Consider the following 22955-nt stretch of genomic DNA (forward strand, 5'->3'; position numbering starts at 1 on the left):
GAGGGGTCGGTGCGCACTGACCCCTCTCGCTCTCCAGGCTTCAGGAGAGCCGCAGCGCCAGCACCACAAGATCGGGGGACAGCGGGGAGGCGGAAGCTGTCCCCGGACCTGGTCTGCAGGCGGGCGTTGGGGAGAAGAGCGCTTCTCCCTGCTGCCTGCGCCGCAAGTTCCAGGGACAGCTGGGAGGCGCAGCGTGTCTTCCAGCTGTCCCCGGACCTGGTCTGAAGGCGGGCAGCGGGGAGAAGAGCGCTTCTCCCCGCTGCCGACCCCACAAGGGCCTGGGGGGGAAATAATTCCCCCCCCTTATTTCCCCCCCCAAAAACTTGGTGCGTCCTATGGGCCGGTGCGTCCTATGGGGCGAAAAATACGGTATTTATCCATTTCATTAAAAAAATTACACGTCTTGATTGGGGGAAAAAGCACTCAAAGCAATTTTTAAAAAAGATTAAATCGTAAATTCAGGGAAAAATCACAATACATAAAGAAGTTAAAATACTAAAACAGATTAAAATTCACATCAGCGTTTCTAAGTGTATGAAACAAAATAAAAAAATTCCTTCCAGTAGCACCTTAGAGACCAACTAAGTTTGTTATTGGTATGAGCTTTCATGTGCATGAACACACTTCTTCAGATATACTGAAACAGAAGTCACCAGACCCTTATATATAGGGAGAGGGGTATTACTCAGGAGGGTGGAGGGAATGGGTGATTGGCTGATAGGTGGGGTAAACCTGTTGAGGACTGTTAACTACTGCAATTGGTCTTACAGGAAAAAGCATGGGGTGAGATGGCTAAAAATAGCTTTATCATGTATAATGAGATAAGAATCCAATGTCTCTATTCAGACCAGGTCTCTCCATGGTTTTAAGTTTGGTAAAAAAGGTAAAGGGACCCCTGACCATTTGGTCCAGTCGTGACCGACTCTGGGGTTGTGGCGCTCATCTCGCTTTATTGGCCGAGGGAGCCGGCGTACAGCTTCCGGGTCATGTGGCCAGCATGACTAAGCCACTTCTGGCGAACCAGAGCAGCACACGGAAACGCCGTTTACCTTCCCGCCAGAGTGGTACCTATTTATCTACTTGCACTTTGACGTGCTTTCGAACTGCTAGGTGGGCAGGAGCTGGGACCGAACAACGGGAGCTCACCCCTTCGCGGGGATTCAAACCGCCAACCTTCTGATCGGCAAGTCCTAGGCTCTGTGGTTTAACCCACAGGGCCACCTGTGTCCTTTTTAAGTTTGGTAATAAGTTGCAATTCAGCAACTTCTCTTTCCAGTCTATTTCTGAAATTCTTTTGTAATAAGACAGCTACTTTGAGATGTTGTATAGAATGTCCTGGGAGATTGAAGTGTTCTACTGGTTTCTAGGTGTATGGGTAGCCTTGCCTAGCCAGGCACCCAAAATAGTACAGGGAGGGTGCCTGCTTAATTTCAACAGGCAGGGAGTTCCAATTTTCAGCCGCTGCCCCACCAAACGGTTTAATGGGTCTAGAAAATCTGTGCTACGTAAACTAAATGACCTTTAGGTCCAATATGTGATTAAAGGATACAGCAAATTATTTCAGGGATCATTTATACAGTTGTTGTTTTTATGCATTGCAGTGTGATGGACAATACATCCCCCTCCCCAGTCTTCAAGGCATAGCTGTTTTGAATATCCCAAGCTACGCTGGCGGGACTAATTTCTGGGGCGGAACCAAGGAGGATGATGTAAGCAGGGTGAAGGGGGTTGTTTCTAAAAGTGTTTTTGCTGCCAATGTCCTGTGAAGCAGGATTTCTGCTGGTTCTATTGACAGTATGTTCAGGTTTGACATCTCCAGAAAAGCAATGACAAACCTAGACAGCATCTTAAAAAGCAGAGACATCACCTTGCCAACAAAGGTCCGTATAGTTAAAGCCATGGTTTTCCCAGTAGTGATGTATGGAAGTGAGAGCTGGACCATCAAGAAGGCAGACCGCCGAAGAATTGATGCTTTTGAATTATGGTGCTGGAGGAGACTCTGGAGAGTCCCATGGACTGCAAGAAGATCAAACCTATCCATTCTGAAGGAAATCAGCCCTGAGTGCTCACTGGAAGGACAGATCCTGAAGCTGAAGCTCTAATATTTTGGCCACCTCATGAGAAGAGAAGACTCCCTGGAAAAGACCCTGATGTTGGGAAAGATGTTGGCACAAGGAGGAGGGGACGACAGAGGATGAGATGGTTGGACAGTGTTCTCGAAGATACCAGCATGTATTTGACCAAACTGTGGGAGGCAGTGGAAGACAGGAGTGCCTGGCATGCTCTGTTCCAGGGGGTCACAAAGAGTCAGACACAACTAAATGACTAAACAACAACTCTTAAAATGCCTACCTATTTGTTATTTCTTCATATATGCATAAAATAGTAAGGCTTTCGTCACGCTGCAGTTCATCAACCCCAGCGTGATGACAGAATGACAGGCAGCAGACCCGTTGGGAGAGAAGGAAGCCGGGTACTCTTGCCCTGGGCCTCGAAGCTGGCATGGGGGGCTCTGCCAGGGGCCTGCTGGACTTGGCATGTCTCCCAGTCGACTTGGGGACTTAATGGGTGAAACGCCCATGATTGTTCGTATGCACTGCAAGTCTTCGATTTGCTGGTCCAGACTTGAATAAAATGTGTAGCGTCAGATAGGGGGGCCAACTTGAATAAAACATGGAGGGGGGGCATGTAAGCCCCACCCCACATAATCAATCATATGACATGGTGCGCACGCACAATCAACTTCGGGGAGGCCCAGCCCCCTCAAATATTATACTAGGCGTCCGAAGACCCCTTAGCCCCTAGGAGTTGGCTCTTATGGGGTCAGTTCAGATTAGGCGTTGACATTGTGGTGCATCTGATGAGCAAGACTCCCGCCCAGGAACCCAGAGAAGCTCTGCTTGGGCGTGGCAGGCAGCCCAGATGAGCAGCTTAATGATGATGAAGTGCCCCCTGCCTTGTTTAAAAGAGGGTGTGGCTTGGGGAAAGCTGTGAGGGAATAGGCAAGGCAGCAGGCGAGGTATAAAGAAAGCCGGAAGGGTTGGTCAGGTGTAAAGGGAGGAGGGCTTGGCCAGGTTGGTGGGTAGGCTGGGTTGGTAAACAGGAGCGTGGCAGCCCCTAAATGTCTAATATAAACACTGTTAGAACGTTTGCTGTTTTAAAATTGAAAAAGTTACGGACTATATGGAATTGGCGGAAATGACCGGCAGAATCCGAGACCAGGGAGAAGAGTCGGTGGAAGAAGATTGGAAGAAATTTAAAGACTATTTACAGAAATGCTGCAAAATTAATGAATGTTAGAATGATGTTGGATTGAAGTTAAGTGGTTTTTAGCAGCAATGTTATAAAGGAATATGTAAAAATGGATTGCTAACAGGTGATAATCTAAAGCTATAATATATTAAGATAAAAGATTAAGATAAAATCAAAGAGGGAAAGGATTTGCTGAATTAACTAATTGAACTGGAATACAAGAAAGGGAGGTGTGAGGAGGTCAGGGAAACAAGCAAATGAAAGATAAGATATGGAAAGACTGATCTGTTTTTAACTGTTTTTATTTTGTATTTTCTTTTTCTTTTTTTTCTTTTTTCTTTTTGTAATATGTTGAAATGTCAATAAATATCTTTTTTAAAAAATGAGAAAGTTAAAAAATAATATAACAGTAGGGTTCTTTCAGCCACAGGAAAACTGAGTGAAGGGGCTGCCCCAACTGTTGATGGTCAGGAATCATGGAACTGTACGGTTGGAAGGGACTATGATGGTCCAACCCCCTGGGATGGCAGGGGGCAATGGCTGTATAGTGCCCCAAGGAATGTGGGGGTGGGGTTGCCCCCAACAGAGTGCACCTGAATTGTGTCCCAAAAGCTTACCGTCTTCATTGAAGTTTGAGGGATGCTGATTTATATACTGGAGCGCATGATGTGATTTCTCAATTGCACCCGTTCTGGTGTCCTCCTCGATGAGTTACCGTATTTTTTGCTCTATAAGACTCACTTTTTCCCTCCTAAAAAGTAAGGGGGAAAGTGTGTGCGTCTTATGGAACGAATGCAGGCTGCGCAGCTATCCCAGAAGCCAGTACAGCAGGAGGGATTGCTGCTTTCACTGCATAGCAATCCCTCTTGCTGTTCTGGCTTCCGAGATTCAGAATATTTTTTTCCTTGTTTTCCTCCTCCAAAAACTAGGTGCGTCTTGTGCGTCTTATAGAGCGAAAAATACGGTACATAACGGACAAAAGAGCAGCTGTAAGCTGCTGGTAGGCTTCCATCAAAAGTGTAAGCGCAGACTTGTGTTTCCTTTCTGTCCACCAGATATTTGGGGCACCATCATTTGACGATAAGATTTTGGAGGTTGTTGCAGTATTTGGCAGCATGCAGATGGCCGTTTCTCGTGTTATCAAGCTACAGCACCACAGGATAGCCCAGGTATGTGTGTCTTACCGGGAGAGAAGAAGCATAGGCCGTGAATGTGCTCAAGTGCACACGAATCAAGCGTTGACTTTTCATTTTAAGCATGTTGACCATCATAAATGCCAAAATGCAGAAGGTTTTTGCCCACGAGTTGTACCCGGATGCACAGCAGCCACAGCTGTTAATAACCACACTTCTTTTTGGGAATCAACATGAACAATCTCTGAGTGGTTTGATATTCTGGGGGTGTTAAGTTCTCACCCTGGGCCAGCAGGGGGATAGTGTAGATAGTTTTCACTCAGGTCCACATATGCAAACAAGGGATCGAAAGTGACGTTCAGTGATTGGATAGTTACAGAAAATGGTTACAGTTGCGTTGTAGTGGAGCTCTATATAAGCAGGCTGGCTGAACCCTTCAGTTCAGTTCTGTTCTGGCCTGTGAATAAACAAAAGCTGTTTGAAGAATCGCTGTGTTGTCTGATATGTTCACCCACAACTTAACAGGGGGTTCCAGGAGCTTACCCAGGGTTCAGTTTCCTTGGAAGGAGGGACAGTGGAGACTATGGTGTATTTATGAGAAATGGTTTTTTAAACAGTTTGATCTCCACTGCTGTGGGTGTCCTCACACCTGCATTCCCTGTCCGGGCAGCGCATTCTCTGAGCAGCCCTGGTCGCTGATTGTGCGTGCGCCTTAGCAGTTTCCTCTACCCTCCCTTCAATGACATTTCCCGTAGTTCTATGGTATATGAAAATGGGGGGGGGGGGGGAGGAGTCTGCAGGCTGACATTTTCATGAAATCACCCTTCATTAAAATCCATTTACTCTCTTCCAGTGCCGGTCGGTAAAGATCACCATACTTGGAGACGAAGGAGTCCCTGTGCAGGTGGATGGAGAGGCATGGATCCAACCTCCAGGAATTATTAAAATTGTGCATAAAAACAGAGCACAGATGCTAACTCGAGACAGGGTAGGTGATAGAAAGGATATTTTGTCCAATATATAATGGGTTGCCTTCAAGTCCCACCTAGGGTAGACTCACTGAAAGGAATAAACCTGTTAGTCATGTCTATTACCTTCAATAGGACTATGCTGAGGAATATTATTATTATTATTATTATTTAAATTTATATACCGCCCTATACCCGGGGATCTCATTGAATACCACCTACTGTCTTCTGTTTAAATTTGATTTGAATTTGATTTTTCTGTGCATTAAGAAACATAAGTTAAATGCAATAATAAGGTTAGTGTGAGTATGTGCTTCAAATACCTTAATCTTTTTAATGGGGAAAAGGTAAACATCCAGCCAGCCTCACATCTACATTCACGTGTGTGTGTGTGCGTGCGTGCGTGCGTCTGTGTGTGTGTGTGTGTGTGTGCGCGCGCGCACACACACACACACACACATGCAGTATTTGCTATACAGCAGTACTCTGCAGTATTTTGTGTTTGTGTTTGGTTTTTCCCCAGGGATTGTATGCTATGTAAAAGTAAAGGGACCCCTGAACATTAGGTCCAGTCACAGATTACTCTGGGGTTGCGGCGCTCATCTCGCTTTATTGGCCGAGGGAGCCGGCGTACAGCTTCTGGGTCATGTGGCCAGCATGACTAAGCCGCTTCTGGCGAACCAGAGCAGCGCACGGAAACACCGTTTACCTTCCCACCGGAGCGGTACCTATTTATCTACTTGCACTCTGACGTGCTTTCGAACTGCTAGGTGGGCAAGAGCTGGGACCGAGAAATGGGAGCTCACCCCGTCGCGGGGATTCAAACTGCCAACCTTCTGATTGGCAAGTCCTAGGCTCTGTGGTTTAACCGCGTCCCTTGGATTGTATGCTCCCCCCCCCCCAAATGCAGACACAAATATTAAGCTTATTTTTGGCATTAGTTTTCATTGCAAAAATTAATAGTGAAGTATGGTATGAATTATTGTGCATAACGATCCTACATGGAAGTATTGGTATTCATGTCAAACAACTTCCTCGATTCTGAACAGGCCTTTGAGAGCACGCTGAAATCCTGGGAAGACAAACAGAAGTGTGATTCCTGCAAACCGATCCTGAGATCCCCTTTGTACCCTCCACAGGCTGTGGAACTGGCCACTGAAGAGGAGACTTTGCAGATCCAGTCATCTTCTCAGGCCGCAGACGAGCTGATTAGCAGGTACCTTCGCCTTGCTTTCTTCACGTGGCCTTAAATTTGACAAGATCCAGGTCTGACAATGTCTTTGCATCTAATGTGCCGTAACTTAGGCCAAATATTGTGCTGAAATATCATGGCAGTGGACTGATTCTGAAAATTTTGCTTACCCAGTTTGTCCCTCTGTCATGTTTTTGTGCCTATATGGCTTCCCTGGAACGGAACCTCTGCCCTAGTTGCTAGTGACCTGTATCTCTTTTCTTCCTGTTTGGGCAGCTGTTTATCGACACAGAATGCTTTTCTCATTTCCTTTCTCTTTTTTCCACCCTCAACATTTGTTGCAGAATCTGTGAAGCTGCAAAGATACACAGCTTGTTGGAACAAGAACTGGCTCACGCAGTAAATGCTTGCTCTCATGCGTTAAACAAAGCCAGTGCAAGTTTTTCGGAGGTAAAGGAAATCTATGGTGCTAGTTGAATATGATTATTTTGTTATTTATTTCATTTGTCATTTGCTTCCTATGAGGTACAGTGGTGCCTCGCAAAACGAAAAGAATCTGTTCCGTGAGTCTCTTTGTCTAGCGTTTTTTTCGTCTTGCGAATCAAGCCCATTAGCGGATTAGCGCTATTAGCGGCTATTAAAGGCTTAAGGGATTAGCGGATTAGCTGCTAAAAGGCTATTAGCAGCTTAGTGCCTTAGATAAAGGGGGTAGGGTGCGAAAAAAAACCCCCAGGAATTGCAAGACATTTTCGTCTTGCGAAGCAAGCCCATAGCAAATTCATCCTGCGAAGCACCTCCAAAACGGAAAACCCTTTTGTCTAGCGGGTTTTCCGTCTTGCGAGGCATTCGTCTTGCAGGGCACCACTGTATTTTGAAGTTACAGTGGTACCTCAGGTTATATACGCTTCAGGTTACATACGCTTCATGTTACAGACTCCGCTAACCCAGAAATAGTACCTCGGGTTAAGAACTTTGCTTCAGGATGAGAACAGAAATTGTGCTCTGGCGGTGCAGTGGCAGCGGGAGGCCCCATTAGCTAAAGTGGTGCTTCAGGTTAAGAACAGTTTCAGGTTAAGAACGGACCCCCGGAACGAATTAAGTACTTAACCCGAGGTACCACTGTATTTACGACACAGTCAATACATATATGAAACACTTCCCTATATAAAAACAGTTTTAAAACAAAAACCACCCATTACCAAAACAATTAAGACAATGATTACATACAGAACAAGGTGTACATATATATATAATCCATTTCAAATCCAATAGCAACAGCTCCACTTAGAAGGCTTGTGAAGGAAAGTCTTCAGAAATTTCCTCAAAACAAGATGGCACTTGTCTGATACATCGCAAAAGGGAGTTCCAACAGTTAGGTGTCATCATCCCTAAGGCCCAGTTACAACATGGTGCAGAATGGACCTGCAGACTGCCCTCTCCTCAACATACTTGTCCCAGATCTCCTCATGACCATCTCATGTACATGCTAAATGGCAATGGGGGCAGGATGGGACCCTGTGGCATTCCACAGCACAACTGCGAGGGAGCTAAGAAATCACCACCCAGTGCTATTCTCTGAAACCAACCCTGGAGATAGGATAGAAAATACCGAATTTTTTGCTCTATAAGACTCACTTTTTCCCTCCTAAAAAGTAAGGGGAAATGCGTGCGCGTCTTACGGAGCGAATGCAGGCTGCGCAGCTGTCACAGAAGCCAGAACAGCAAGAGAGATTGCTGCTTTCACTGCGCAGCGATCTCTCTTGCTGTTCTGGCTTCTGAGAGTCAGAATATTTTTTTTTTCTTGTTTTCCTCCTCCAAAAACTAGGTGCGTCTTGTGGTCTGGTGCATCTTATAGAGTGAAAAATACAGTACATTTTAATGTATTTTTAATCTTTGTTGGAAGCCGCCCAGAGTGGCTGGGGAAACCCAGCCAGATGGGCGGGGTACAAATATATTATTATTATTATTATTATTATTATTATTATTATTATTATTAAAAACCGTGTCCCCAATACCCATCACTCTGTTCAGGAGGATACTATGGTTGACGGCACTGAAAGCTACCAACAAGTCAAGTAAGAATAGCAGGGTCATTGAATTGCAATCCAGGAATCTCAGTTAAAGCATCCATGACAGATAGACATCCAACCTCTTATTATGTCATCACCAGTTTAGACATTGTTTTTCTTTTGGGTGAAGACAGGGTCAAAGTAGGGGTTGAGTAGTTCCCCCTTCTTTCTGACACCCAAGAGCATTTCTCTGTCTTCTCCACGTAGAGGACCAACCACTTGCATTGGCCATAGCCGAGAGAAACCGCCCACATTATTTTTAACCTCTCTTGCAAGGATGGCATCACATTTCCCCATTCTTCTGTAATAAAAGCCATCCATCAGGGCGACCAAGGAAGATTCAGTCCTGAGCCTCGACTGGAATGGGTGAAGGTAGCCTGTTTCATCCAAGAATATCTGCAAATTTCGCACAACCGTTCTCCAAAATGGGGGTGTTTGCAACTGGGCAAGAGATGTCACGAACTAGTGGGCCTCCTTTAGGCTTTTCCCGGAATCATTGAATCACCACCTCTTTCAGGGTAGCTTGGACCATTCCCTCCTGCCGATTGATGTGTATTGAGCACGCTGTAGACATATCAGGCCTTGCCTCCCTCCCCATGCAAGGTTTAATGAGCCTCGAGGGGGCAGTGGTCAAGGGAGGACATGGTTGGCTGCATCCTTGCAAGCCATTCAGGTTTGTTTTTTTAATGGGGAGAAAGCAACAACACCTGCACAGGGGAATGTTTTAAACCAGGCACCCCCAACCTCTGGCCCTCCAGATGTTTTTGGACTACAGTCCCCATCATCCCCGGGACGCGGGTGGCGCTGTGGGTAAAAGCCTCAGCGCCTAGGGCTTGCCGATCGAAAGGTCGGCGGTTCGAATCCCCGCGGCGGGGTGCGCTCCTGTTGTTCGGTCCCAGCACCTGCCAACCTAGCAGTTCGAAAGCACTCCCGGGTGCAAGTAGATAAATAGGGACCGCTTACTAGCGGGAAGGTAAACGGCGTTTCCGTGTGCGGCTCTGGCTCGCCAGAGCAGCGATGTCACGCTGGCCACGTGACCTGGAAGTGTCTTCGGACAGCGCTGGCCCCCGGCCTCTTGAGTGAGATGGGCGCACAACCCTAGAGTCTGTCAAGACTGGCCCGTACGGGCAGGGGTACCTTTACCTTTACCTTTTACTCCCATCATCCCTGACCACTGGTCCTGTTAGCTAAGGATCATGGGAGTTGTACGCCAAAACATCTGGAGGGCCAGAGGTTGGGGGTGCCTGTTTTAAACCCAATGCATCTTTATGATGGCTGATCAATCTGAAATGAAGCCTTGTTATGTATAATGTTTTAAATACTCTCTATCTGCACGCTGCACCTCAGGCTTGATTAGAATTCCAACTGTGGAGGAATGATCCTGCCACTTATCATTTTCGGGTACAGTGGTACCTCAGGTTACATACGCTTCATGTTACAGACTCCGCTAACACAGAAATAGTGCTTCAGGTTAAGAACTTTGCTTCAGGATAAGAACAGAAATTGTGCTCCAGTGGCGCGGCAGCAGCAGGAGGCCCCATTAGCTAAAGTGGTGCTTCAGGTCAAGAACAGTTTCAGGTTAAGAACGGACCTCCAGAACAAATTAAGTACTTGACCCGAGGTACCACTGTATTGAGAATGGATTACTGAGGCCGTTGACTTTAGGACTGTGTCAGGCAGCTGACAAGGGGGGAGAAGGTTCGCCGTGATGTTTCTCAGTGCCACAAGTAGAGAACAGGGATGCTTGCAGAACAAGTAGTACAATATGATGCCAGCAGGTGATCCCAAAACAGGCACCGCATAAACCTCCCCAGTCCTGGAGGAGATTTCCTTCCTGACCCTTAATACAGTATTTAAAAAGGTAAAGGTACCCCTGACCGTCAGGTCCAGTCGTGAACGACCCTGGGGTTGCACTCTCATCTTGCTCTATAGGCCGAGGGAGCCGGCGTTTGTCCACAGACAGCTTCTGGGTCATGTGGCCAGCAGGACTAAGCCGCTTCTGGCGAACCAGAGCAGCTCACGGAAACACCGTTTACCTTCCCGCCGGAGTGGTACCTATTTATCTACTTGCACTTTGATGTGCTTTCGAACTACTAGGTTGACAGGAGCAGGGACCAAGCAATGGGAGCTCACCCCGTCGCGGGGATTCGAACCGCCAACCTTCTTACATTATAGAGGTACCTCGGGTTACAAACATCTCAAGTTGCAAACACCTCGGGTTACAAACACTTCGGGTTACAGACTCTGCTAACCCAGAAATAGTACCTCGGGTTAAGAACTTGGCTTCAGGATGAGAACAGAAATTGCGTGGTGGCAGCAGTGGGAGGCCCCATTAGCTAAAGTGGTACCTCAGGTTAAGAACGGTTTCTGGTTAAGAACGGATCTCTGGAACGAATTAAGTTCGTAACCTGAGGTACCACTGTATTTCAACACAGCCTTTCAACAAACGTGGTTAAAAGAGTTCAGGACCCTGTTAAGATTTGAAAAGGAATAGCCAGCTGCGTTTATTTGATTTTTCAACTATTATAAACTGTTTACGAGTAAATGTGCTCCTTGGTTTTCTTCCCACAGAGCCTTACCAGAAACACTGCCCTGGAAGTCGCTGTCAACATGAAGGCTCTGCATGATGAAACCAAATCCTTGCTAGTAGGAAGAGCTCCTTTGGTAAGTGAACTTTTTCTCCCTGTTCAAATTCAGGCACTGGACAGAGTCTTTTCTAAATTTTAGCAGCAATTTTAAGGAACCTCTTGGTTTGTATGATTAATTTTAATTGATTTTAGCCATTGCATGCTTTTTCAAAGTTTTATGTACGTTGCTTAGAAATTCCTGTGATTGAGTGGTGTATTAATAGCTCAAATAAATAGTTAATAAATACATAAATAAACTTGGAGGACTGGACACTTTTGGAGCAGAACTTCAGTATATATTTTGTGTTATCTCAACGCCTCATTTCTTCATCTGTGTGGTGGCTACAGTTACTCCCTACAGCACATGTAATCAGTAGTTTACAGCACACGTGGCCAGCATTGGTTGGGAATAATAGGAAACAGAAAATCAGTTGCAATTTTGAAAGGTGCAGTCTCCATGTTATTTAAAATGGCATCCAATTGCAATTTTAAAAAGTAAAAATTGTAGTACATACGGCACATCTATTTAATAGTAAATGTTGGGAAATTAGATGCTCCCCTTTTAAAGGACACAGTCCGGGTAACATTTTCTGATTTGTTTCTGCAGCAGTTAGAATCGCCTCATGAAGAACTGCTCTCAACAGGTGTGCACAATTTAGAGACTGAATTAAGGAAACTGGCTGAGATTCCCTGGCTCTTGTATGTTCTACAATTAAATGACGATGAGGTGGGTGAAATTCACATTTGCAAGGCTGCTTTCATTTCATTTCATTGTTTAAATATATATATATATATCTTTATTAATTTAAAATAAATGCAATTATGAAAAACAGACGTACATACAAGTAAACAAACATAGAATCAAACAAACAAATAACAGAAGAATCAAACAAACCACCACACTATAAGATATAAGAAGATTAATATAATTATCTTCATATATACTCCTGGTATTGAACACAATTATAAAACTTATAGAGAATAAATTTAACACCGACTTCCAATTAATCTCACTTAACTTTGTCTGTCCATTACTTTATACCTCACAGTGACATATTTCTTATATAATTTCTTTTTACTTCCCTACAAACTTACATTTATACAATAAAGGGATCAGTCAAATTCTGCCAAGATGTTTCCTTTCATTCCATAGTTTTCTAAATATTCTTTAAATATTCTTTTTATTAAATCAGTAAATTGAATCATGTTGGCATCCAAAAACTCCTTTGTGCATTATATCCATCTTTGCTATTGCTTTTTTTTTGGTCAAGTACAGTGGTACCTCCGGTTGCGAACAGGATCCGTTCCGGAGTTCTGGCCGCATCCAGAGGAATGTGCAATCGGAGGTGCCACTTCTGCGCATGTGTGCAGTGCGTAGAGTGCTTCTGCGCATGTGCGCGTGGCGAAACCTGGAAAAATACTTCCTGGTTTACTGCGTTCGCATCCTGAAAGATATGCAACCAGAGGTGTGCGTATCTAGAGGTACGATACGATAATCTTTATTGTCATTGTCCCATACAGAACAACGAAATTGAAAATCTACACCAGACATTCGGAAACCAACAAGTCTGCTATCCCAGCTATCCCAGCCTGGTTAGCCCCCTAAAAACTCTGATACCCCATAATTAAATACAATATACTCCCATAGAGACTACCTTACACTGCATTTAAAACCAAAATCGCATTTGAATAGAAACTGTTTCTCAGGCGGCTAGTCCTAGTCTTTATAACCCTGTACCTTCTTCCAGAAGGCAGAAGCTGAAAAGAGATCATTTCCGGGGTGCGCACTATCCTGCACTATCTCTGGAGCTTTCTTATGGCACCTGGAAGCATAGATTCGACCCAAAGTGGGAAGAGTGCACCCAATTATTCTCTCCACAGTTTTTACAACCCTGGATAACATTGTTTTTCCCCTGACCATGCAGCTCCCAAACCACACACAGAGACCATAAGTTAATACACTCTCAACAGTACAATGGTAAAATGCCATCAACAGGTACTTTGAGAGATTATTTTTCCGGAGGATTCTCAGAAAATATACCACTGTAAAGGGTCTACATTTTCTCCCAGTGCATTTCTGAGCACAATTAAAGTGTTGGTGCTGACCTTTAAAGCCCTAAATGGCCTCAGCCCAGAATATCTGCCCGTTCAGCCCAGACACTGAGACGTCTTCTGGTGGCTCCCTCATTGCGAGAAGCAAAGCTACAGGGAACCAGGCAGAGGTCCTTCTTGGCAGTGGCACCCGCCCTGTGGAACGCCCTCCCGTCAGATGTCAAGGAGATAAAGAACTACACAACTTTTAGAAGACGTCTGAAGGCAGCCCCGTTTAGAGATGCTTTTAATGTTTGAGGCTTTATTGTGTTTTAAATGTTTTGTTGGGAGCTGCCCAGAGTGGCTGGGGAAACCCAGTCAGATGGGCGGGGTACAAATAATGAAATCTTAATCATTATTGTTATTGGGAAGGGTTTGTACCAACACCAGACCAATGAGGAATTTGTCAACAAATGGCAGAAAACCATGGCTAAAAAAGCCCCCTCTATTGTCTGTCACCCCCCCCCCCAAACTGTATTACCTGGGTTATGAAGGCGCCCAAAAGATGTTAAAGCAAAGATTATGGGATAATGCACACAGTGACTTGCGATCTCGATCACACGCAGTCTGTAGTCCGCTGGCAGTAGGAGTACAATATGGGTATTTCTTTAAGTTAACATCTTACATTAAAAACCTGACAGTACCAAACTACTGAAGGCTTTTCACCAAAGCCAGACTAAACGTCTTTCCTTCTGCAGTGTTGGATGGCAGGTTGAAAGGAGTTCCCTACCAGGACAGACTTTGCTCGTGTGCTCAAGACATCAATTCCATAAAACATATTTTGTTGCATTGTGCAAAATATGAGCAAGCCAGGGCTGAACTGATACTACCCTTGCTGGTACCTTTCCCGGGAAAATCAGAGGCTCACTATGTCAGGTTCCTATTGGAAGACCGGACAAATGCTACAACATTAGCAGTGGCAAAGTTTTTATCGGTGGTTGCAAGAACCAATGATCCCTATGTTCTGAACAAATGCTTGTTTAACCTGGAGGTAGGCTGTATGAATTGTGTATTGCTTTGTAATGATTTGTTGGGTCTCTGGACTGTAATAAAGATTGATGATGATGTTATTGCTTACACCTACAATGAAACAGCCACAAATGGGAAACCTTGAAAATATTTTTCCTTCTTCCAGCTCTCTCTCCCCTGCCCCATCTCAGCTTAAGTATGTTTTCAAGCCCAATTCAGCTGCTCCATTTGGGGTGGATTGGAGTAGGTTAGGAACGGGAATCTTCTGCATTTTTTCCTTTCTCTTGGCCAGACAGACAACATGTACTGGACATTAAAACTGCTGCCTGGATGGTCCGATTTGCCTATGTGCTGACATCATGGTGGAGAAATGAAGCTGGTTTATAATAAGGGCTGTGCTTTTTGGACTGTTCTTGTGACTTTCACCCCCTTTTCAATTTGACACCCCCCAAAAAAGAAGTAACTAAAGAAGAATTACTTTCTGGGGTGCCTTCCACAAAGAGTGAAAGTTCCTACCTGCAAATATTCTGTCTTCCCATTTTTCAAATGCCAGTTCTGTCCTTGAAGTTGCCATTCTCTCTACCACCCCCTCTAAATTTTTAAGTTTTGTTTCTCAACATTATTTTTTCTTCTTTTGTTTTTAGGACCCTCCTTTGGAATATGCTAAAAGAAACAACAGAAGCACAGTATTCCGCATAGTGCCAAAGTTTAAAAAGGAAAAGGTTCAGAGACAAAAGACTAGCCCTCAGCTTGGTATGCTTTATAAAAATAATAATACTGTAATAATAATGTGGCTATGGGGAGATGTGGTTCAAATCTTTCATTACATGCTCAGATGATGAATTGTTATTATCTGAATCAGCTTTGAGCTAAAGGGAACCTTGACCCATGTGCTTGGATAAACGACCTGTGGTCTGTTTTTGGAGGATGTGAAATATCTCTCACTGGTTTGACTGTCCTGGGATTAGCTAGCCCTTAAAATCTAATATAGCCGTGCCTTGGTGGTCAAACGCTCTGGAACTTGGGCGTTTTGGCTCCATGTTTCCTGCCGCAAACCCAGAAGTGGCTGTTCCGGTTTGTGAACGTTCTTTTGGAACCTGAATGTCCAATGGGGTTTCCGCGGCTTCCGGTTGGTTGGAGGAGCTTCCTGCAGCCAATCAGAAGCCGCAATTTGGTTTTTAATGTTTTGGAAGTCGAACAGACTTCCGAAACGGATCCCCTTCGACTTCCAAGGTACGACTGTATTAGTTTTCAAACGGTGTCCCAGGAAATCCTTGGGCTTCATCCTCATTTCAGCAATGGCCAGCAAGCATCCCTTCTCCTCTTGTCCTGATCCTCTGTACTGTACAGTTGCAGGCAATTATTTGGTATGCTCTGGGGTGCGCTCTCAGTTTATGCCAGGAAGCAGTGTGCTTTAGAAGCCTGGCCCAGTGTGTTTTTTGAGTTTAAACAGACTTTCCAACCCTCTTCTCCCATTGTTACAGAACGTGTACAGGGTACCCCCTTCACTATTGATTATAGAGATCTCAGACTAGGGTCCTTTAGCAGAGAATATTTTTGGAAATGCTAAAAAAAGAAGAAGTAATAATAATGATAATTTATTATTTGTACCCCACCCATCTGGCTGGGTTTCCCCAGCCACTCTGGGGGGCTTCCAACAAAGATGAAAAATACACTAAAATGTCACATATTTAAAAACTTCCCTGAACAGGGCTGCCTTCAGATGTCTTCTGAATGTCAGGTAGTTGTTTATCGCTTTGACATCTGGTGGGAGGGCGTTCCACAGGGCGGGCGCCACTACCGAGAAGGCCCTCTGCCTGGTTCCCTGTAACTTGGCCTCTCGCAGTGAGGGAACCGCCAGAAGGCCCTTGGAGATGGACCTCAGCGTCCGGGCAGAACGATGGGGGTGGAGACGCTCCTTCAGATATACTGGACCGAGGCCGTTTAGGGCTTTAAAGGTCAGCACTTTGTGCTCGGAAACATACTGGGAGCCAATGTAGGTCTTGGCGGCCGCTCCCAGTCACCAGAAGAATAGCGAGCCCAGAATTCTTAATAAATGTAAGAGGCTTCATTGAAATTATTGGTTGGCTGTTGCTTACACTTCAGAGGCATTGTGTGTCACATCCAGCTTCTGAAACGAAATAGCACTGCGTAAAACACATGAAAATTGAAACAGTGGCTTATGTACTCATTCTTCTTTATTAAATTCCTTTCTCAGTTTAATGTGGGCAACTAACCTTGGAGAACAATGTTGACAGAACTTTTAAATGTGCTCTTTTGCCTGATATGGCTAATAGATAATTTTCTGAATTAAGGGCTGTAGTTGTTTATGTTTTAATGAGTACTGATTTTCCCCCTCCTAACATGGAAGCCAATAAATCATCATTTGTGTGCAGCAGAACATGCACAGACCTTGTAGTACAACTTCTAATATGGTTACAAGTTAATTAGCTGGTGTTCAGGAAGCTTGGTAGCTGTGATGCTGAAGCTGAAAGCATGGCTGCAATGCAGAATGCCCTGTCTTTTTCTTTTTTTTTAATTTAACATACATTCACAGGTTTTCTTTAACTGCATGGAAAAAAACGAAGCTGCCAATTTTTTTCAAGACTATATTTGACTTTTGCTATCACTGCCATGTTCTAGTCTGTTTTTCACCCTCTGTGGCCTAACCTTTGCTTGTGATGCGAGTTGAGCATGTAGAAATTAAGGGGGTTTTGCTCTTAACTTTGGTAGTTCAAAAATGGGGAACAGATGAAGTTGCTGCTTGGCTGGATCTGCTCAGTTTGGGAGAGTACAAAGAAATCTTCATCAGCCATGACATCCGAGGCTCTGAGCTTTTACATCTGGAAAGGCGAGATCTGAAGGTATTTTTCTATGTGCTACTTTTTCTGCTTATGATAATTTTTCTTTGATAGAAATTAATTAAAAACTTTCCTCTGTCCCTATTCCAGCTGCGTGCTTGTAGCTTGGCTTTTAGTGTGCAAACTTGCAAAACAACCAACCAACCAACCCCAAACTAACATGTTGTCAGTTAGGCCAGACGTTCATCTTCTAATTAATAGGAATATTGGGAATTTGCTTCTTTTAATGATTTGTACAGAGTAATGGTGGAACCGGGCTTTGAGAAATTGCTAAATGTATTGGCTGTATTGATTTATATGAGAATAACTACATTAACATTAAAAGGGCTTATGTTGGAGATAATTTGTAAACCATCAACTGGCCGTTATCAAGATACATGTGATGCAAGATTTAAAAATACAATGGTGCCTCGCAAGATGAAAAGAATCCGTTCCGCGAGTCTCTTCGTCTTGCGGTTTTTTTCGTCTTGCGAAGCAAGCCCATTAGCGGATTAGCGCTATTAGCGGTTTAGCGGCTATTAGCGGCTATTAAAGGCTTAAGCGATTAGCGGATTAGCTGCTAAAAGGCTATTAGCGGCTTAGCAGGCTTAGTGTATCAGCTGTTAAGCGGCTTAGCGATCAGCTGTTAAGCGGCTTAGCGATCAGCTGTTAAGCGGCTTAGCGGCTTGGGAAAAAGGGGGGGAGGGAAAAAACCCCGCAGGAACTCGCAAGACATTTTCGTCTTGCGAAGCAAGCCCATAGCAAATTCGTTTTGCGAAGCACCTCCAAAACGGAAAACCCTTTCGTCTAGCGGGTTTTCCGTCTTGCGAGGCATTCGTCTTGCGGGGCACCACTGTACACCCATTCCTCACTCTGGGTCATAATCCCTTTCTATTTGAGGCACTCTGAGGTAACCTCTAAGTAGGCGTTCTGCATTTTGTATCTGTCACTGCTGCTAGTCAGACCAGCATTGTGGATAAGATAGACAGTTCTTTCTGCTCCAAACAGAATTTTCTGCAGGTGAGGTCGAAACACTGTGTGAGCCTCCTGGCCGGTAGGTTGCTGTGGTTTGCTGGAAGGGAGAGGGGCAAGGCGGTGGGGAACATACCACCTGGAGCGCTGGATTGGCTCCACGGATGTGTTTGCACCACCTCTGTCTGTTCTGGGGTATAGCTCAGGCTTCCCCTGCCCCAGCCCCGCGGCTAAAAACAAAGCGGTGCGCAGCCTCTCCCGGCTGCAGAGCTTGTGCATGGCTAAAGAGGAAGCCAAGACAGCCAGCGGAATGGGTCCCGCTGGCTGTCTTGGCTTCTTTGCTCCTTGGGGCTGGGGGGGGGGGAAATACCCCCCCTTATTCCCCCCCCTAAAAACTAGGTGTGCCCTATGGTCCGGTGCGCCCTATGGAGTGAAAAATGCGGTACGTATAGTGTGCTGCTGTGCATTTTGCATCTGCGTGTGTTAAATTTTCATTAATTTTTTTCCTGGAGAAGGTGAATGGAGGTGTATTGCTTTCTCAAATTAATAGCGTCTTAGGGAAGGTATGGACAAATGCCTTAATTGATTGAGCGTTAAATGCAACAGGTTCTGCAGAAGAATTGTGCAGCTGCAATTTGCAAGTTTGCAATGAGCCCACAATGCCTTAGTTTACACACATTTATACAAACAAGGAAGGTGATTCACAGGAATCGCAATGTAGTATGAATTGGCTCTGTTGAAATTTGCAGTGAAATATTCAGACTTATTTGAAAATTTATAATACTCTCTTTCATAAAAGATGACAAGGCAGCCTATAACATATAAAATGCAACAAAACCAGTCTATTAATATCTATAAAGCTATAAAGTCTATAATCTATAATTAAAAGCATCAGTAAAATGTCAGTAAATACTGGTTGTTTTAAAGAAAAATCATATCGTGAAGACCTGCCTGAACTGTGCCATTTTCAGAAGACATCAGAAAGGAGGCAGGGACTGTTCCTGTTGAACCTCTATAGGCAGGGAGTTCCACAGGAAAGAGAAGGGCTTGCACCCTAAAGGCTCAATTCCTAGGGGAGGCCATCCAAACCTCAGAGGCCTGGGAGAAATGGAGAAGAAGACATAACTCTTGATACTACTAATAATTGGTTAATTTAATCATATTTCTTCCCTATTGATTATGAACATATCTATAATTACTTCTGATTATCGTGTCATTTTCCAACTTCACTATTTTAATAATAATAATAAAAATAAATTTTATTTATACCCCGCCCTCCCCAGCCAAAGCCGGGCTCAGGGCGGCTAACAACAACCAAAACAATCCAACATTCTAAAAACTTTTCACCATAAAATCAATCAAAAACAAATTGATGGCAACCAGCAAGCAAGACCCTGTGCAGATTGCCAGAGGAGGGGGTCAGGCTGCGCCCTGACCAAAGGCCTGGTGGAACAGCTCTGTCTTACAGGCCCTGCGGAAAGATGTCAGGTCCCGCAGGGCCCTAGTCTCTTGTGACAGAGCGTTCCACCAGATTGGTGCCACAGCCGAGAAAGCCCTGGCTCTAGTTGAGGCCAGCCTAACCTCTCTGAGGCCTGGGACCTTCAGGATGTTTTTATTTGCAGACCGTAGGTTTCTCTGTGGGGCATACCAGGAGAGGCGGTCCCGTAGGTACGAGGGTCCTAGGCCGTATAGGTCTTTAAAGGTTAAAACCAGCACCTTAAACCTGATCCTGTACTCCACCGGGAGCCAGTGCAACTGGTATAGTACCGGATGAATGTGATCTCGCAGCGACGACCCCATAAGGAGTCTCGCTGCGGCATTCTGCACCCGCTGGAGTTTCTGGGTCAGTCTCAAGGGCAGCCCCACGTAGAGCGAGTTACAATAATCCAGTCTGGAGGTGACCGTCGCGTGGATCACAGTGGCTAGGTCAGGGCGAGAGAGATAAGGAGCCAACTGCTTAGCTTGGGGGAGATGAAAAAATGCCGCCTTTGTTATAGCTGTAATCTGCGCCTCCATAGAGAGGGAGGTATCGAAGATTACACCCAAACTCTTAACGGACGATGCTGGCACTAGTTGCACCCCCGCAAGAGATGGGAGTTGCCCCCTCAATCCCATATCACCCCGTCCCAGCCAGAGGACCTCTGTCTTCGAAGGATTTAACTTCAACCGGCTCCCACGTAACCATCCAGCCACAGCTTCCAGGCATCTGGTCAGTGTGTCTGGGGCCGAGTCAGGATGGCCATCCATCAACAGATAGAGTTGGGTGTCATCGGCATACTGATGGCAACCCAGCCCAAAACTCCGGACAAGCTGGGCGAGGGGGCGCATAAAGATGTTAAAAAGCATCGGAGAGAGAATCGCACCCTGAGGCACTCCACACACCAGGGAGTGGCGCGATGACAATTCCCCCCCAAGCGCCACCCTCTGTCCCCGACCTAAGGTCACCCAGCAGCTGCATGTGGAGGAGCGGGGAAGCGAAACTAGGCATTTAGTGGAAATGCCTAGTTTCTCTAAAGAAACTAATACTCATTTGTTAAGTACGAGAAAGGTAGTATACATGTGTATTTTTATGTAATAAATCCCGCCATTAGAGAGTAGCTGAGACATTTCACTCTGTTTGTAAGCTGTCCAGTTTTTAACTAGTTATGAAACGTATTCCTCCCCCCCCATTATATTTAGGTTAAAGGTAAAGTTAAAGGGACCCCTGACCATTAAGTCCAGAAGTGACCGACTCTGGGGGTGCGGCGCTCATCTCGCTTTATTGGCCGAGGGAGCCAGCGTACAGCTTCCGGGTCATGTGGCCAGCATGACTAAGCCGCTTCTGGCGAACCAGAGCAGCGCACGGAAATGCTATTTACCTTCCTGCCAGAGCGGTACCTATTTATCTACTTGCACTGCGTGCTTTTAAACTGTTGGCAGGAGCTGGGACCGAACAACGGGAGCTCACCCCGTCATGGGGATTCAAACCGCCGACCTTCTGATCGGCAAGCCCCAGGCTCTGTGGTTTAACCCACAGCGCCACCCACGTCCATATTTTGGTTACAGTACTTCTAAAGTTAATGGACTGCTTTGCATGACATGGTAAGCCATGTGTCTGTGTGGGATCCCAGAGACGGGGTTGGCAGGAGGACAAAGAAATATTGAGAACAGGCCCCAAGGGGAGGGGACCCATAGAACAGGGTCACTAGGACTGAGTCTTGGAAGAAGAAGAAGAAGAGTTTGGATTTGATATCCTGCTTTATCACTACCCGAAGGAGTCTCAAAGTGGCTAACAATCTCCTTTCCCTTCCTCCCCCACAACAAACACTCTGTGAGGTGAGTGGGGCTGAGAGACTTCAGAGAAGTCTGACTAGCCCAAGGTCACCCAGCAGCTGCATGTGGAGGAGTGGGGAAGTGAACCCGGTTCCCCAGATTACGAGTCTACCGCTCTTAACCACTACACCATATGCTTCAGGTTGTTACAGGTCCTCTTTGTTCCAAAATACATGTTCAAGAAAATGGCATGGCACAGTCATCCCTGAACTGTACCCCACTGCCATTCAAGTCAGGGTGAACATAAAGGATAATTCAGTAATGGGAAGTTTGCAAGGGAGAATTTTTGTGCAAAATTGCAAGGGAGAATTTTTGTGCAAAATTGCAAGGGAGAACTTTTGTGCAAGCCTTTCTGTGAGAGACTCGCTTTTCCTTTGTTGGGTAGTAGGTTAATGAGAAGAAGCATTCAAGTACTGTAGATATGATTGTTTCCTTTTTCCATCCCACAAACCTAGTTCAATTTGTTGCACTATTTTTATGGAAAGGATCCCATCTGCAATTTCTGAAAAGGCCATAATTGTGTATGGTCAAAACACACTAGGTGAAATTAGGAGGGATTGCCAACAATAATTTCCTGGACACCTGCCCCCTATCTACCCCTGTTTTGTTTTTATTTTATTTTATTTTATTTTATTTTATTTTATTTTATTTTATTTTAAGATGTGTAAAGCAGAAGGCAGACGGGTTAAATGCATGCAAGTGGAGGGCTTACTGTATAAATTTCATTTTTTTGTTGCTGATCGTTACAAAATATTTGATTAGGGGGATTATTCGGAGCACTTCCTTAAAAACAGATTGGCCTTGGAAGTTGAGTTGAAGGAACTAATTTCTGGAGTAATCTTATTGCATCTTCTGTGTCAATCAGGCAAGAATTTTGGGTAGACATTTTGTACTTCTCAGTTCTATCCCTTGTTAGGATACTCATTTAATCCCAGCAGCTTCGTGACGATCTCCGTGTAATGAAAAAGTGACGCTTATCATTCTGAAATGTGGGCATGCAGTGGTTTTCCAACTTGGGTGTTCACAGCGCAATAAACACATCAAAGTCACTGTGCTTTTACCACACATAGAGGAAAACCTATTGTTCTCTAAAGGGACCTTGACATTTCTGCCAGTCAAGAGATCCATTCCACCAGATATTAAAAGAGAGGGACCTAAACAGGGCTTTTTTGGGGGGTGGACATACACATAACAGAAGACAAATCTGAGATGTCTTGGGCAGAAAAATCTGTTGTGGGTCATCACATTTAGGATACAGTGGAGGTAGAACGTAGGAATCTGCCTTGTACTATCAGGCCATTCATCCATCTAGCTCACTGTTGTCTAAATGGACTGCCCCACCTGGAGGTGCGGGGGGTCTGAGCCTCTGTACAAAGCACGTTCTCTAATGCTGAGATGCAGCCCTTCCCCCAGAGGTTGACATTTTCTGGATATATCGAGAAACCTCCTGTTTAAATGTCCCATGAGTTTATTAGAATTTTTTTGCATTATTGCTGCAGGTAAGTAACGTTCTCTAAATCTGTTAGGAAT

General features: G+C 45.0%; 1 protein-coding gene across 5 annotated transcripts in view; it reads left to right on the forward strand.

The window, feature by feature from the left end:
- The window catches only part of DGKH (diacylglycerol kinase eta), a 112811-nt gene that overhangs the window by 87340 nt on the left and 2516 nt on the right, over positions 1 to 22955 (forward strand). For 3 of the 5 annotated variants that reach the window (XM_083448569.1, XM_083448570.1, XM_083448572.1), the window contains exons 21-29: positions 1602 to 1709; positions 4308 to 4421; positions 5239 to 5373; positions 6403 to 6569; positions 6890 to 6995; positions 11186 to 11278; positions 11849 to 11968; positions 14946 to 15054; positions 17035 to 17165. In XM_083448569.1, coding sequence (XP_083304695.1) covers positions 1602 to 1709; positions 4308 to 4421; positions 5239 to 5373; positions 6403 to 6569; positions 6890 to 6995; positions 11186 to 11278; positions 11849 to 11968; positions 14946 to 15054; positions 17035 to 17165 — 1083 coding nt within the window. Of the gene's footprint in view, positions 1 to 1601; positions 1710 to 4307; positions 4422 to 5238; positions 5374 to 6402; positions 6570 to 6889; positions 6996 to 11185; positions 11279 to 11848; positions 11969 to 14945; positions 15055 to 17034; positions 17166 to 22955 lie in introns of those variants that run through there. The other 2 variants (XM_083448571.1, XR_014513126.1) reach the window with 2 other exon arrangements.

Source organism: Podarcis tiliguerta (assembly GCF_965153285.1).
Source record: "Podarcis tiliguerta genome assembly, chromosome: 7".
Classification (NCBI taxonomy): domain Eukaryota; kingdom Metazoa; phylum Chordata; class Lepidosauria; order Squamata; family Lacertidae; genus Podarcis; species Podarcis tiliguerta.